General features: G+C 40.6%; 1 protein-coding gene across 9 annotated transcripts in view; it reads left to right on the top strand.

Moving 5' to 3' along the window:
- Positions 1-5,944: 5,944 nt before the first annotated feature.
- The window catches only part of rad9a.L (RAD9 checkpoint clamp component A L homeolog), a 38,788-nt gene continuing 27,498 nt past the window's right edge, over positions 5,945-17,234 (top strand). For 3 of the 9 annotated variants that reach the window (XR_001932160.2, XM_018224364.2, XM_018224368.2), the window contains exons 1-2: positions 7,659-7,776; positions 11,903-11,973. Coding sequence is in view for 7 of the 9 variants with exons in the window: in XM_018224364.2 (XP_018079853.1) it covers positions 7,674-7,776; positions 11,903-11,973 (174 nt within the window). In the remaining 2 variants the exon portion in view is untranslated. Of the gene's footprint in view, positions 5,964-7,658; positions 7,777-8,510; positions 8,556-8,820; positions 8,959-9,437; positions 9,593-11,235; positions 11,329-11,902; positions 11,974-12,899; positions 12,994-17,234 lie in introns of those variants that run through there. The other 6 variants (XM_018224365.2, XM_041568427.1, NM_001089131.2 and 3 more) reach the window with 6 other exon arrangements.

Below are 17,234 nucleotides of genomic sequence, written 5' to 3'. Positions count from 1 at the left end.
AGTGGCGGGAAGGGAGGGAAAGTGATGTCATAGGTCAGGAATGTTAAGTGGATAAACAGTATGCAACAAAAGGGGCGTGGGAGTAAGGTGAAGTGAAACCATCAAAGAAAAAAGGGGAGGTTAATAATATATACATATCAAGGCAAGCAGTAATTGCAGAAAAAGTACATGTTAACATTAATATATACAGAGATTAATAAAAGCTCCAACGCTGACTTGACACAAATAGTGAAATTTAGACAATATCGGTAGTTCGTTACTCAAAGTCAATGCAACATAAAAATATATGAGTTCATAATAGAGATACAAGTCCCTTGACAAAGTAGATGTATAAAGCGATACAAAGTTGTATCTACGCTTGAGGGAAAGAAACATTGTGTGATGTCTGTTAGTTAACGCATTGATCGCCAGGTGGGTCATCATGGAGGGAAATGTCAAGTAGTGACAGATGAAACTATTCCCCATTCAGTTCCGTACCTAATACCTGTAGATCGCTAGTTGTGATCCTGTTATCTATTACTTTGTGATTATTTTTCTCCTGTTAGAAATAAGTGAACTTTGAACTTTGATCCTTGAACTTGATCTCGTTGCTATCCTTCCAGGCCCTAGCGACGCTCACCTTCACATTGAGTTTACAGCCAGCCTGAACTACACCAGATCTATTGCTGATACCACACCCCTTACTTCATCTCCATAATGACCATTCCCGCGGACTCCACGCCTTGAATACAAGCGAAACCTCTCTGCTGTTTCCCCGACTGATATCCACGGTAGCTCTCAAACAGCCGCAGCACCACTGGATGCTCCACACCGCTGCGCACTCTAAGGCGCATCACGCTACCGATCTCCTGCCTCTGATCTGATGGATCTCACGGCCCACAACAAGGTACACCACGTTCCAGCACTTTTACGGCCGGACCAGTCGACAAATACAGGTAACCGCTGTGGAACCGCCATTACATCTGTCACTACTTGACATTTCCCTCCATGATGACCCACCTGGCGATCAATGCGTTAACTAACAGACATCACACAATGTTTCTTTCCCTCAAGCGTAGATACAACTTTGTATCGCTTTATACATCTACTTTGTCAAGGGACTTGTATCTCTATTATGAACTCATATATTTTTATGTTGCATTGACTTTGAGTAACGAACTACCGATATTGTCTAAATTTCACTATTTGTGTCAAGTCAGCGTTGGAGCTTTTATTAATCTCTGTATATATTAATGTTAACATGTACTTTTTCTGCAATTACTGCTTGCCTTGATATGTATATATTATTAACCTCCCCTTTTTTCTTTGATGGTTTCACTTCACCTTACTCCCACGCCCCTTTTGTTGCATACTGTTTATCCACTTAACATTCCTGACCTATGACATCACTTTCCCTCCCTTCCCGCCACTGGGGGTTTAAAAGGTTGGTTTTTAGTGTGCATTTGTACTTTGAGAAAGGCTAGAGTGCTAGCCGAAACGTCAGTTTTTTGTTTAATAAACACCTTTTGTTTTTCAATTAAGACCTGTGTGTGCTCGCCTGTTTCCAGATATACATTACTATTTTGCTGTTAGCACCCAGGCAACAAGACTTTTTAAACGAGCTGTGCTGGCTTTTTTTGCTCTTTATATATATATATATATATATATATATATATATATATATATATATATATATATATATATATATATATATATATATATGTTATAAGTCAAAGCTACATGGCCAGACCCAAACAGAAATCCGGCCCTGGTCTTTCTATATCCATACCAGGCCCACCCCTGTCTCTGATGTCAAAAACAGATGCTGCCTTACGTGGAAGTGGGGAACAGTTAGGTTACAGGCAGGACAGCTGGCAAGGGCAGCAGGAAGCGCTTGACCCGAACCTGCCCATACCGCAATTCGTTCTGCCTGAACACGCTGACCCATGGGTCCTGCAGGCTTTGGGCTGCCCTGCATATCACTAGAGGGCAACTGGATCTGTTGTTGCTTATCTGATTCACATAAGCTTTCACTCTTAAGGTCCCTGTCACATTCCCATCAGTCTATGCCCCATTAAGCTTACACTCCAAGGTCCCTGTCACATTCCCATCAGTCACTGCCCCAGTAAGCTTACACTGTAAGGCCCCTATGTGTGTGTGTGTGTGTGGGGGGGTGCAGAGGGTGTTTTGCGGCTGGGGGCCCTGGGCCCCCCAGTCTGATGCTGGCCACACATGAGAGAATCGGTATATGTAATATGTGTATGCAGCTTTACGCATCATCCTTTAAAAAGAGAATATTAAAAAGGAATTTACCATATAAAGAGGAGGTCTGCACTGTTGCTTAGTATGTATGTGAAACTATTTTGTTTTCATTAAAAATGTTTCATTTAGGAAGAAGAGGTGTGGCATACCTTTAGGGCAGAGACACACGGTTGCCCAGCGACAAATCTCCTCTTCTTTGGAGCAACTATTCTCCCTGAACTGCCTTATTATTGCGTCAGAACGCACCGTTTATAATCTTAAAGAGACAGCACTTGCAGCTGCGGCCCTCTCCTCTACCCTTGTTTCCCGCCAGTTTCGATTTTAAGCGCCACATTTCCTTACTTCCCCCACACGAATCAAGCTCTGCCTGGTTCACTCCCTCCCATGTATTGGCTTCTCTGTCCTCCTCTCACATCACACTCGCACGTCCCCTGCAGCTGCCTCCCTGGTGTCGCTCCCTTTCTCACAGGATTGTAACCCCCCTCCCGTCCACTATCTCAAATCTCGCTCCCCCTCCCATCAGCTATCGCAAGTCTCTCTTCCCATCCAATATAACACGTCTTGCTCCCTTCTCCTTCCCTTGTCTCCTCCCCCCAGCTCTGATGCCTCAGAATGAAGTGACACAGAGCAGGCTCCATCAAAAAGAATCTGAAGAAAGGAAAATAAATACAGGTACTTAGCCCCATAAAAGGGATGCAGGGAAAGAACAAAATCAACAGTAATAAAAAAGTATCGCATTTTGTAAAAAGCTAAGACAAGAAGTAAAAAAAAGTGTAGGTAACAATAATGTACCCCCTACTGAAAATTTATAAAGATATTAGCACCTCGAAGTTATGTGACCTGTATAAAAGCATTTGGCCTGTGGCCTCGTGCTTTTATATGGTCACATAACACATAACTCCTCGGTGACATAATATTTTTATAAATTACAGAAGGGGTTACATTATTCACTATATAACTAAATCATGTTTTAGTGAAAAAAATATATAAATATAGCTTTAGTTCTTGCACTTGTTCTACCTCTGAACCTTATCACAAATTCCAGCTGATGACTGTTCAAACAATGTCTGAGCATATCCTGATTATGAGTAATGCACGTGTGCTCTTGATCAAAAAATTGTTGGATGTTATGAATTTCCCAACAGCACAGAGATTCATCAACTGTTGGCATGGGGACACAGTTACCACATCGGCACCAGGTGGTATTACCCAAATGTCCATTTGTATCTGGAACTCTGACAGGATCCACAGGTGCTATTTCAGGGTCATTCTGGAAACAATAATAGGACCTTTGATATGGGCTCTAGCTATAGCACACTGCTCTAAAAACATCTGTTCTCTCTAGAGTTAAAATATACAGTATATTTCTATCACAATCTCTCACTATCTGTAACACATGTATTTGTGTTTGTGCTCTCTCTTGATGACATTTTGCTATTACAAAAGAAACCTTGTGAAAAATGAATATACGAACGGTTATAAAACACAAGTTTGCATAAATGGTGACCTTTTGGAACTATCGTAATATGCTATAAGGTTTAATGTACCCCACAACTGTAAATTCTTAGGATGATAGGGATACTAGAAGTCACTGAGGGGTTCTGTGACCATATAAAAGCACAAATCTGCAGGCCGATTTATACAGGGAACTCTGAGTATCACTTGTGTATTATAAGGGATACTATACCTCCTGAAGTAATTGATAATGAAATTAGAAGTCACTGAGGGTTTATGTGACCATATAAAGGCACAAGGCTACAGGCTGCCTTTTATATAGAACTTCGAATAAACAAAAATTTATTGACTTTTTAAGAGTGCCTTTCACCTTTAATTTAAATATTTGTATCCTATAGGGTGACCTATTACAACATTTTAGTTGGTCTTTATTTACAGTTTTTGAATTGTTTACTTCTTCTGCTTCTTTCCAGTTGTAAAATAGTGGTCATTGCTGCCATCATCGCAGTAGTAATAATATTATTAATAATGATTTTTAAAAACACTGGCTGTTTGGTAGGTAAACTCACAACAAACAACCGAATAACTGTTGAAATTCCAAAATATATACCTGTAATCAATGTCCGTTGAACGCTGTTTTTTCACTGAGGGCTAGTGGTGATCCTATGCTTTTAAAATTGGGCGTTTGTTTTGGGAATATCTCTCCTTTAAAAGCCTGATTGCTGGCTGGGGAGGATTTAGCCCTTAGTGAAAAAACAGCGTTCAACGGACATTGATTACAGGTAATGCTAAAATGCACATAAAATATAAAACAAGTTAGGGACCGCCATTCGGGGTTTACCTTGACGTGGTATGGTGGCTTATCAATTTTATGATCATAACTTTGTAACAAAATAACCCCTGTTTTGGGTACATATGCAATAGCATTTATTATACTTATATATACTTTAAAGCCTTTAGAGTGCTCCCACAACCCCCCTGTTTTGATATTATATATATATATATATATATATATATATATATATATATATATATATATATATATATATATATATATGTTATAAGTCAAAGCTACATGGCCAGACCCAAACAGAAATCCGGCCCTGGTCTTTCTATATCCATACCAGGCCCACCCCTGTCTCTGATGTCAAAAACAGATGCTGCCTTACGTGGAAGTGGGGAACAGTTAGGTTACAGGCAGGACAGCTGGCAAGGGCAGCAGGAAGCGATTGACCCGAACCTGCCCATACCGCAATTCGTTCTGCCTGAACACGCTGACCCATGGGTCCTGCAGGCTTTGGGCTGCCCTGCATATCACTAGAGGGCAACTGGATCTGTTGTTGCTTATCTGATTCACATAAGCTTTCACTCTTAAGGTCCCTGTCACATTCCCATCAGTCTATGCCCCATTAAGCTTACACTCCAAGGTCCCTGTCACATTCCCATCAGTCACTGCCCCAGTAAGCTTACACTGTAAGGCCCCTATGTGTGTGCGTGTGTGGGGGGGTGCAGAGGGTGTTTTGCGGCTGGGGGCCCTGGGCCCCCCAGTCTGATGCTGGCCACACATGAGAGAATCGGTATATGTAATATGTGTATGCAGCTTTACGCATCATCCTTTAAAAAGAGAATATTAAAAAGGAATTTACCATATAAAGAGGAGGTCTGCACCGTTGCTTAGTATGTATGTGAAACTATTTTGTTTTCATTAAAAATGTTTCATTTAGGAAGAAGAGATGTGGCATACCTTTAGGGCAGAGACACACGGTTGCCCAGCGACAAATCTCCTCTTCTTTGGGGCAACTATTCTCCCTGAACTGCCTTATTATTGCGTCAGAACGCACCGTTTATAATCTTAAAGAGACAGCACTTGCAGCTGCGGCCCTCTCCTCTACCCTTGTTTCCCGCCAGTTTCGCTTTTAAGCGCCACATTTCCTTACTTCCCCCACACGAATCAAGCTCTGCCTGGTTCACTCCCTCCCATGTATTGGCTTCTCTGTCCTCCTCTCACATCACACTCGCACGTCCCCTGCAGCTGCCTCCCTGGTGTCGCTCCCTTTCTCACAGGATTGTAACCCCCCTCCCGTCCACTATCTCAAATCTCGCTCCCCCTCCCATCAGCTATCGCAAGTCTCTCTTCCCATCCAATATAACACGTCTTGCTCCCTTCTCCTTCCCTTGTCTCCTCCCCCCAGCTCTGATGCATCAGAATGAAGTGACACAGAGCAGGCTCCATCAAAAAGAATCTGAAGAAAGGAAAATAAATACAGGTACTTAGCCCCATAAAAGGGATGCAGGGAAAGAACAAAATCAACAGTAATAAAAAAGTATCGCATTTTGTAAAAAGCTAAGACAAGAAGTAAAAAAAAGTGTAGGTAACAATAATGTACCCCCTACTGAAAATTTATAAAGATATTAGCACCTCGAAGTTATGTGACCTGTATAAAAGCATTTGGCCTGTGGCCTCGTGCTTTTATATGGTCACATAACTCCTCGGTGACATAATATTTTTATAAATTACAGAAGGGGTTACATTATTCACTATATAACTAAATCATGTTTTAGTGAAAAAAATATATAAATATAGCTTTAGTTCTTGCACTTGTTCTACCTCTGAACCTTATCACAAATTCCAGCTGATGACTGTTCAAACAATGTCTGAGCATATCCTGATTATGAGTAATGCACGTGTGCTCTTGATCAAAAAATTGTTGGATGTTATGAATTTCCCAACAGCACAGAGATTCATCAACTGTTGGCATGGGGACACAGTTACCACATCGGCACCAGGTGGTATTACCCAAATGTCCATTTGTATCTGGAACTCTGACAGGATCCACAGGTGCTATTTCAGGGTCATTCTGGAAACAATAATAGGACCTTTGATATGGGCTCTAGCTATAGCACACTGCTCTAAAAACATCTGTTCTCTCTAGAGTTAAAATATACAGTATATTTCTATCACAATCTCTCACTATCTGTAACACATGTATTTGTGTTTGTGCTCTCTCTTGATGACATTTTGCTATTACAAAAGAAACCTTGTGAAAAATGAATATACGAACGGTTATAAAACACAAGTTTGCATAAATGGTGACCTTTTGGAACTATCGTAATATGCTATAAGGTTTAATGTACCCCACAACTGTAAATTCTTAGGATGATAGGGATACTAGAAGTCACTGAGGGGTTCTGTGACCATATAAAAGCACAAATCTGCAGGCCGATTTATACAGGGAACTCTGAGTATCACTTGTGTATTATAAGGGATACTATACCTCCTGAAGTAATTGATAATGAAATTAGAAGTCACTGAGGGTTTATGTGACCATATAAAGGCACAAGGCTACAGGCTGCCTTTTATATAGAACTTCGAATAAACAAAAATTTATTGACTTTTTAAGAGTGCCTTTCACCTTTAATTTAAATATTTGTATCCTATAGGGTGACCTATTACAACATTTTAGTTGGTCTTTATTTACAGTTTTTGAATTGTTTACTTCTTCTGCTTCTTTCCAGTTGTAAAATAGTGGTCATTGCTGCCATCATCGCAGTAGTAATAATATTATTAATAATGATTTTTAAAAACACTGGCTGTTTGGTAGGTAAACTCACAACAAACAACCGAATAACTGTTGAAATTCCAAACTGGAGAGTGGGTAGACAAAAGCAAAATAATTCACAAACATAAAAAGACCATTTGCAAATTAAACCTGTTATATACTAGGGAAAAAAAGTAAATATCTGAAGTCATCAGTGCACTCTAGTTAACATTGGGTTAATAAGAGTCCAGTTTTATTTAGTAGGCTATTGTAGAAAAACCAAAGACAGATCACCTCAATCACCACAAAGATTGAAAATGTGCATCAATGCAGTTTCAATAAAGTTTATTTAAAAAAAATCTGAAGCAACAGGCACACACCCAATGAAAAGGTTTCTTCTGCTAGCCAATAAGTGAATAGTAAGGGAAAAGTCTTGTGATGAGGCCAGCACGCTGCCATGTGACTCACACTGCAGAAAGGAGAAACGCTCCTCCCCCCGAAGACTTTCTCAGATGCCTCTGTATGATGTGCAGCTATTACAGTAAGTTTTAAACAGCTTATTTAGCCACATAGATACACAATCTTTGCACAACACATATTATCATACTCAGGAGAACATAATATATAATTTTTTGAGTAACAGTGAAAAAAGGCGGACAAGGGCCACCCCTGGGATCACAAGATTCACAGTGCAAATAAACAAACAAACAAACCTAGGCCACACATACAAGTTAGGTCACATGAGCCAGTTAAAGGTGGTTTGCCTTTCAGTTAACTTTGTTAAATGTTATAGAATGGCCAAGTCTAAGATTCGGCTTCATTTTTTTTTTTTTTTTATAGTTATTTAATTATTGCCTTTTTTTCTGATTCTTTCCAGCTTTCAAATGGGGGTCACTGATCCCAATTAAAAAGAAATACTCAGGCTACAAATTTACTGTTATTGCTAGTTTTATCACTCATCTTTCTATTCAGGCCCTCTCCTATTCATATTCCAGTCTCCAATTCAAATTGTGTATGGTTGCTAGGGTAATTGTGATCCTAGCAACCAGATTTAATTGCAAACTGGAGAGCTGTTAAATAACAAGCCAAATAACTCAAAAAACACCAATAAAAATGAAAAACAATTGCAAATTGTCTTAGAGTATCACTCTCTACATCATACTAAAAGTTTATTTTAGTATGTTATAGAACAGCCAATTCTAAGATACTGTTTAATTGGACTTCAGTATTTATTTTTTATAGTTTTTGAATTATTTGCCTTCTGTTTCTTTCTAGCTTTCAAATGGGGGCCACTGAATCCATCTGAAAAGCAAATTGTCAGTAAGGCTACAAATTGATTGTTATTGCTACTTTTTTTATTTTTTATTGCTCATCTGTCTATTCAGGCCCTCTCCCGTACATATTCCAGTCTCTTATTCAAATCAATGCATGGTTGCTAGTAATTTGGACCCTAGCAACCAGATGGCTGACATTACGAACTGGCGAGCTGAATAAAAAAACGTAGAAACCAAAAATAAAAACCAATTGCAAATTGTATCAGAATGTCACTCTGTGCATTATAATAAGTTAACTCAAAAGGTGAACAATCCCTTTAGGACAAAGTTCTTTCTTTTGCTCCCACACTTCCTGTTACAGCTAGAGCTTTATTAATTCTGGTCAGATGACCTCTGAGGTAGTACAAAGACTATCACAAAATGGTGTCTCAAGGTAAAAGAAGTGAGAGGTAAATATTTACTGACATATTCCAATTTAATGTATATATCATATAAGATAAAAAATATCTGTTCAGTATTCATTCTGGTGGTTTAGTTTTCCTTTAATATGATTATGTGAATAATAGCACACCACTTAAAGAACACCTGTTGGGTAAAAATGTTATCCCCAACCAAAGGTGTGGGCTAATATAGCTCCCTCCCGGTGTGGGTAGCGTAGCGGTAAATTGCTCCAACTGCGCATGCGCTGATTCGCAGGTCTCTGTCTCAGCTTACTGAAGTTGACTGCGGTGAACTCCAATGCTGTGACTCTGCACCAAGGGGTAAGTAAAGAGTTAGGGGCATTTCCCGGGGAAAGGGGGGTAGGAGTTTTTTTGGTAAAAGGTTTGTTTTTGCTTTAAAGGTTAAACCCACCTTTAAACATGCACAAGGACCAAATCATGTCCTGTTAAATCTCTCTTCCTTGCTTTTCTTATGTCCATGTGACCAGTCGATGGGTGGCTACTGGAATTTTAATTTTACAGGACATTTTTGTAAGTGGAAGACCCAAGCAACTTGCAGTTCTTTTACTACCATCAACTCAGGCACAGTTTCCCCTGGAAGTATATTTACATAGACCTGACCTTGGCAAGGACTTTCCAGCAGGTACGGACTGAGAATTAAAGTAGGCCCAGGCATTTCAGGTATACAGAGGCCCAATCAGTCCACACAGAGGCCCAAACAGCCCCCACCAGCCCACTAAATAAACACTTTCTATGGCAGCTTATAGCAGCCCCTCTGGCATTTGCCAGAACCCACAGATTGCCAGTCCAGGCCTGCTTTCCAGTAAAAAATTGTTGTAAAATTAGGGAAATTAATAATATAAAAGTGGGACCACAAAAAAATGGTGTAAAATGAGGGAAAACTTAAAATCAGGGTATGTAAAATTGAGGTTTCACAATCTGCCAAAAGGACAGAGGCTTCTCTGCTCCATGGTCCTTGAGCTTGTCCCTCTTAATGCATTTCACATCACTGGATACTTCATTAGATGAGAACTACCCATAACCAAATGACCACAGTGCAGGGAAACTGGTAAAGGAATATTCCAGTTTGGGATGCTGAAATGTGGAGTGATGCCCTGAAATAACTATATCAATCAAAGCTTGATTCATTCAGCTTAATTTTTTTTAAATCATGTCTGTTTGATGCCCTACAGGCTCTCATAAACTGTTCTCATAGACCTCGAATTTCCATAACGGATACCTAGACAGAAAAGAGTTTAATGGTATTGAGTCTGTTAAACAATTAAAATAAGTGCTCCACTTTCTTTAGATTGTACTCACAGGATGGGTTGGGAGGTCATATTCAACAACACCAATGTGTAATTTCTATTCCAACGTTGTCTGCTTCCTCTCCCCAGATCAAGCATTAACTTCCTGTTATCAAGTAATTATGTATTACAAGTGTAATTATTTTATGGTACTAAAATTAAAACCACATGAAGCTGAAGCATTCAGCATGTCTTAGTTGGCAGCCGATGTTTTTCTCAATTCGCAGTATAGCCACTTGTTACCAGCAGAATCATATTCCAACAATAATTGCTCTTAAAGCACTCTCCTTAGCTTAATGTCATGTTTTATTATTGTAAACTCTTTATATTAGCTATAAAATGCAAAATAAATGTTTACCTCATTCATAAAGTTACTTTTAGGCTAATATGAGACTGGGTTTTTGACTGCCGCTACCATCCAGCATTAAAGCAATGGCACACAGTTTTCTGTAGACAATTATGGAAAGCAGAAACTAATAGGAGAGGAGTTTTGTCTGTTGCTGTTTTTCACCTCGTCACAGAATCTACAGTGGTGAAAATACTTAAAATTTTGCTTTTCTGGCAACCTAAGGGGAAACACTTTGCTTTACACAGCTATGCTTTTTGAACGCATAGATGTATGATAAAAGTTATAGGTAAATTTCTTTTGACAATCATACCTGTTACAGTTATTTGATATATGGTACTATCTAAAAAAAAATGTCATATTACTTTTTGACAGAAGAGCATTAATTAGTTATATGTTACAATTTAGCATCCTTAGAGCTGATATAACTTTTTTGGAAATCCACATAGTTTATATGAACGTAGTTTGTGTGTCTAGTTATGCCCTTTGATGACAAGAATTAAAAAAAAATATGCAAAGAATTAACACATTCTTGGCTCGAACTATCTATCACAATTCATAAAAAGTCAAATAAATATACCTTTATGCTATATTTAAGGTAAATGTTTATAATGTTTATCATTTTTGTTCCAGCTTTCTTGATTATCAGTTAACAAGCTGCATTGTCATTTAGTACTATTATGGGAGGAGAAGTAAAGTGTGTGATTACTGGAACCAACATTAAAGGTGAATATGTTTTTAAAGGGGACCTGTCACCCTAAGAAATATTTCCAAAATCAAGTTAGTTGAGCAAAATAAAGTTTACTTACACTATATTTATTGTTTACATTTTGTTTCCTTCAGTCTTGGAAGTATACAATCACAGCAAGCAGGCAGGTGCCATTTTGTGGACACCTAAGACAAATAGTGTATCAATCTTGTGTATTCATCAGAATAGGGGACCTAATGTCCATGCGCAGTGCTCTACACAATACAGCGTTAGGAGGGAGGGTGAATTTGGGGAGGGCAGTGGCATCTCGGAATTGCTGTATGGAAAGTGAAAGTAAATGACTGCCCCATCTCTATGCCTCAAGCATAGAGGCAGGCAGGTAATATTTGATTGACAGCTCAGATATTTAAACACCTTTATAACAGGTATGGATGCTTTAATGAAGAAAATAATTTAGGGCCCATGTTTAATTTGCAAAGGACTTTCATTATACAGCTTTTCTGAATAGGTGACAGGTCTGCTTAAAGTTCATTTCTGTAGAGATAAACAAATAACAATCTCATTTAATTATTTATTCATTCTTTTTCACAGCACTTGGGCGAGCTGTACATTCCCTTTCACGAATAGGAGATGAATTATATTTTGAGCCTTTGGAAGATGGAGTAAGTAACATGTTGAGGCTTTATTATGTGATGTTAAAAGATGATATAGTTTGGAACAATACAACCAGTTGAAGTTTAGGCTTTTCTGTTCTGGTGTAGTTCGTATAATAAACTTGCTGCAATGATTTCTTGCTAGAGCTAGATTAATTTAGCGCTACTTTAGATATGCCATGTCTCCAAACCCTTCACTCTCAGCTGTGCCACTGCAGGTGCAGCCTGGCGGTACTTTCAAAAGCAAATTGTAGATTTTTTTTTCTATATAGGCATACATTGTGTTTAGAGAAAATTACATCTAATCAATTAATTTAGTGTGAAAAAATATTTAACAGCTTCTGGATGGGGGAACTAGAGTACTAGAAGACTAAGGGGTGCAGAATCATGTAATTTAGAGCTCATTCAATAAGCATTTTATTCTGGGGTCTGTTACACGGTGAAGACTGCAGCATTATCAGATTCAAGGCAGCACTATCCTTACCTCTTGCCTTGGCAGAACTACCCTAACTCTGTTTAAACTGACTGACCAGTTCCAATAAAAAGGAACAGTAAGCTTTCAGTATTACTTAAAAAGTAGTATTATTTTTTAACTGCCCCCAAACCACCCTACTAGCCCAACGAAAACCTACACATATATTAGGGATAGTGAGCTGCCGGAGTAGCGCTGCTTCCTTCCTTCACACTGATTAGAGAAGTGAGATCTTCAGTAGTTTGGATTACAAATGTAAACCGTATCCTAACCTATTGAAAGGGCCTGGATCAATGTTTTAGCAGTAGGGGACACAGAAAGATAAGGGAAATTTGTTACATACTTGTCGTGAGTTTCCTTTTTTGGTACCTCTCCATATCAGCACCCTCCGGGATAGCTTCTCCCCTCACCCCCAGAAAGAACCCCTCCTACGAAGTAATTAAATACCATCTACATTCTACAGGAAATCACCCGCGTCACGTTAAAATCTTGAACCAGGCAAGAACACCAGGGAGGGGACTGCTGATTTGGAGAGGTACCAGGAATAGAAAATCACGGTAAGTATGTAACTATTTACCCTGGCCCTCTCCATATCTGCACTCTCCGGGATATAGCAAGCTACCGGAATAAGGGCGGGACCATGCAGTGGAATGCAAAATGTTTTAATGTACATAGGCGACCGAGGACAATACATTGTGACCAAAACCTGCACGTTCCACTGTTGCCACGTCCGTTTGAAAAATAAAAGTATTGGGTGATGCCCAGGAAGCTGTCCTACCAATCACTTCCAGGGAAGTTCCTACTTCTGCTGCCCAGGAAGCTGCTTGACCTGTGGTTGAGTGAGCTGTCACCACTGGCACCTGCAAGCCTCTTGCAGAATATGACTTCATGATTACCATCTTAATCCATCTTAATCTATAGGAGTAGAAGCTGCCTCTCCTTTCCTTTTGCCACCTGGAAGGATGAAAAGTCTCTCCGCCTTTCTAAAAGTTTGGGTTGGTTGGCGATATGCCTTAATTGTCCTTCCCACATCCAGAAGATGTAAAGGATGATCTTCCTTTTTTTCCTTACTCTTTCCGAAATGAAGGAAGAGAAGGCTTGTCTCGAATGTGGAAATCTGTAACCACTTTAGGCTTAAATGAAGAGACAAACTTTAGGATTACTCTATCCTGATGAAAAATAGCACAATCTTCTGTACACTTTAGGGCTTGCAGTTCCCCAACTCTTTTAGCTAAAGTCACTGCTATCAGAAAAATGGCTTTTAGCGTTAAATAACACAAAGAAGCCTCTTGAATTAGTTCAATCGGACCAGATGAAATAAACTCCAGGACGGATGAAAGATCCCACTGTGGACAAGAAGGTCTCTTAGGAGGAAGGATCCTGATAACTGCTCTGAAAAATGTTATTATCAGTGGATGCAGGGCCCAACGGACATCTGAGAAGGTTGAAATGGCCGTCACCTGGGTTTTGAGGGTACTAACTCTTAGCCCTTTGTCCAGCTCCTTTTGGAGGAAGTTGAAAAGCTCCACTATTGAAACAGAAGAATTGTCTTAAGATTCTTTGCTTCTTTTCTTGATGAATGCTTTCCAGATGCTAGAATATCTCAAATCTGTAGGGGATTTCCTAGACTTCATTAGCACCTCAACCACTCTGCTTGAAAGACCTTGAGCCTCTAGACCCTCTCGCTGAATCTCCAAGCCGTCAGGGCTAAGGGAGCTGGAACCGAGTGTATGAACGTCCCCTGAATCAGCAGATCCCTGGAATATGGCAACTTCCATGGAGGACACACTGATAGTCTGATCAGTGTCGGTAACTACGGTAGTCTTGACCATGCTGGAGCGATACATATCAACTCCCCTCTGACCTCCACTAACTTCTGCAGCACCCTCTGAATCAAAGGAAAAGGAGGAAAGACATAGCATCAAGCCGTTGGCCACGGTTGAACTAGGGCATCTAATGCCTTGTGCTCGCTCCTTCGCGGAAAGAATTTCCTGCATTTGGTGTTGCATGCCATCAGGTCCATGCAAGATATCCCACACATCCTCACTAACTGGCTGAAAATCTTGGGATGCAACTGCCATTCGTGGGGATCTAACACACTCTGGCTCAAGAAGTCCACTTTCCTGTTTAATCTGCTGTACATACATGCCGTGGTACATGTACCACTGTAATTTCTGCCACATGCTGTTCTGCCCAGGCAAATACTGGCTCCGCTTCTGACAATAGACACAGACTTTTTGTCCCTCCTTGTCTCCTGACATAGGTGACTGCTGTCACATCTGATATTTACTCTGCGACCTTTCAGATCCTCCTGGAAAAAATGCAGAACTCTAGAACATTTGAGGGCTCTTCTGATGAGGGCTGCGGGCAAGTTCCCTGAGCTGCTTTTCTTTCTAACGCTAACCCCCTGAACCGGAGGCATCTGTCATAAGGATAGCCACTCTTTCAAAAGAGAGGAACTCATGATAGTCGCCCTGGCCAAATCCACCAAGACAGGGCATCTCTGAGACACTGGCTGACTTGAATCTGTACTGTTGGATTGAGAACTCCTCCTGACCGAATCAGAAAACTTGAATAAATGTCATGTGCTAATGTGCCCAGGCCACTAAGCAAATTGCTGATGCCATCATCCCTAGGAGGTGGGCCACCATGCTGGCTGGAACAACTGGCAACAGGCGAATCTGATACACTAACCAGAGAATATCCTTCTGCTGGTTCCATATGGCCTTTTTCGAAATTGAGACACCATCCATGATGTTACAGAAAATTGATCACCCTGTCTCTGTGGGTTATTGCCAATTCCCTCGATGAAGCCAGTAGAATCAAATTGTCTAGTTAGTGCAATATTCTTATACCTTGCTGTCTTAAGTGTGGCACTAGCATGCCTAGACTAATAATGTGTCTGTTCGGGGCAAATGCCCAAGGGGCCCCTCTACCCTGCTGTCAAGTGGGCCGCCTGCTGCTTAATTAAAATCGGTGCTCGCTGCACTTGCTTGGAAGATTTATGGCTGACCTGGCTGCTGCCTTAACTGATGAAGTTAGTTTCGCTGGCTTCACGGAGCCTGCACTGTTTTCCCTCCTTAGCATTCTTGCCAGTTTGGGTTTGGGGAGTGTGCAGGTAGTTTTATTTGCTTGGCTGTGATTTAATTTTCTAATAGCTACCAGCAGTAAGGGCAGCAGCCAGGTCAGCAATACATCTTCCAAGGACTGCAGAAAGCCCCAACAAAGTCAGCGTGAGAAATAGCCAGCTATCAAGACACAGTAGCGCGCACCTAACAGCTGGTTCAAGTGTTAATCGCCTGTTGCCTTTTTCAGACCCAGCAGTACAATTGGAAGAGGGATTTTGTGTCATTATTTAGATGCATTTAGAGGCCACCAAGGCCCGGGCCTAGGGCGGCAGGATTTTAGGGGGATTGCATGCTGCCCAACCACACCCACATTGGTTCAGAAACACTGGGGATGCGCAGGCGATAAACTCGTTTTTTTTAAATTTCCTGTGCGCCAATCCCCATGCTCTGATTCCGATGATGAAAATGTAATAAAAAAAAAAAAAGGGAGGGGACAGGGGCGACGAATGACAGTTGGCCTAGGGGCACCAGCTATGTAGAACTGGCCCTGTTTAGAAATAAAACATTTTAAATTAGTAGCCCTGTCAAGGCCAGATGAGTTAGTGGAGGTGGGTAGAAGGGATTTTTTAAAATGTTTAGTGTTCCTGTCCCTTTAATCACTGACACCAGCGTACAGGGCAGGGCCACAGGGAACTCTGAGTATCAATCGTGAATTATAAGGGATAATTTACCCCCTACTGTAAATCATAAGGATATTAGAAGTCACTGAGGGGCTGTTCTATGACCATATAAAGGCACAAGGCTGCAGGCTGAGTTATACAGGTAACTCTGAGTATCACTCATGTATTATAAGGGATAATGTACCTGCTGCTGTAAATGATAAGGAAATCTATATATACATCTATAAAATATGTGTGTGTATAAGTAAAACACTAGCATGCATTTATGTGTGGGCTGCTTTGAATTTTTTGCCGGGACTGCTTTTTACTCCCAGTCCGGCCCTGGCCACTAGGGTAACTAATACCTTGGAAAATACCCTTGGAGCCAAGGGAAGAGAAACAAACTGGAAATGGTGATCTTAGAATCTTAGAAACACTTGGTGTGATTTTGCAATCGGGATGTGATGGCATCCTGAAGACCCTTGAAGGAAGCAAAGGACCCTGGAATTCAAGTCTGTATCCTTATTTTAAAATGCTGAGAACCCACTGATATTTTGTGGATCTTTCCCCGGCGGCCAGAAAATGCTGTAACCTTCCTCCTACTTCTGGCCCCTTCAGAAGGACTAGCGGGATGAGGGAGAAGCAAAGGGCCTGGAATTAAACTGATGAAAGGAACTAGACTGACCTCCAGACAAAGTGTCCGTTCTAACCGGATCCTTCCTACCCCTCAAGGGTCTGGGCGCCAAAATTGTTCTAGACTTGAAGGAAAACTTGCTGCAAAAAGTTTTCTTTGGCTGTTTTCGAAAAAGCATTTGCCACTGAAAGGGCAGGATACAGAAGGCTAATTTTGAGGTAGCGTCTGCTTTCCAAGATCGCGGCCACAAAGCCTGCCTGTCAGAAACAGAGAGTGCTAAGGACCTAGAAGCTAGGCGAGTAACATCAATCAAAGTGCAGAGAAGAAAAGAAACTCCCATTCTGAGTTCTGTAAGAATATCTGACTTTTCCCGATCTTCCCGAAATACTTGCCACCGCTGTTTTTTTTGTTTCTCCTGAGAGCAGAAAATACCTTTT

The sequence above is a fragment of the Xenopus laevis genome, chromosome 7L, assembly GCF_017654675.1.
Source record: "Xenopus laevis strain J_2021 chromosome 7L, Xenopus_laevis_v10.1, whole genome shotgun sequence".
NCBI classification, from domain to species: domain Eukaryota; kingdom Metazoa; phylum Chordata; class Amphibia; order Anura; family Pipidae; genus Xenopus; species Xenopus laevis.
This window is presented reverse-complemented; position numbering and strand designations above follow the sequence as displayed.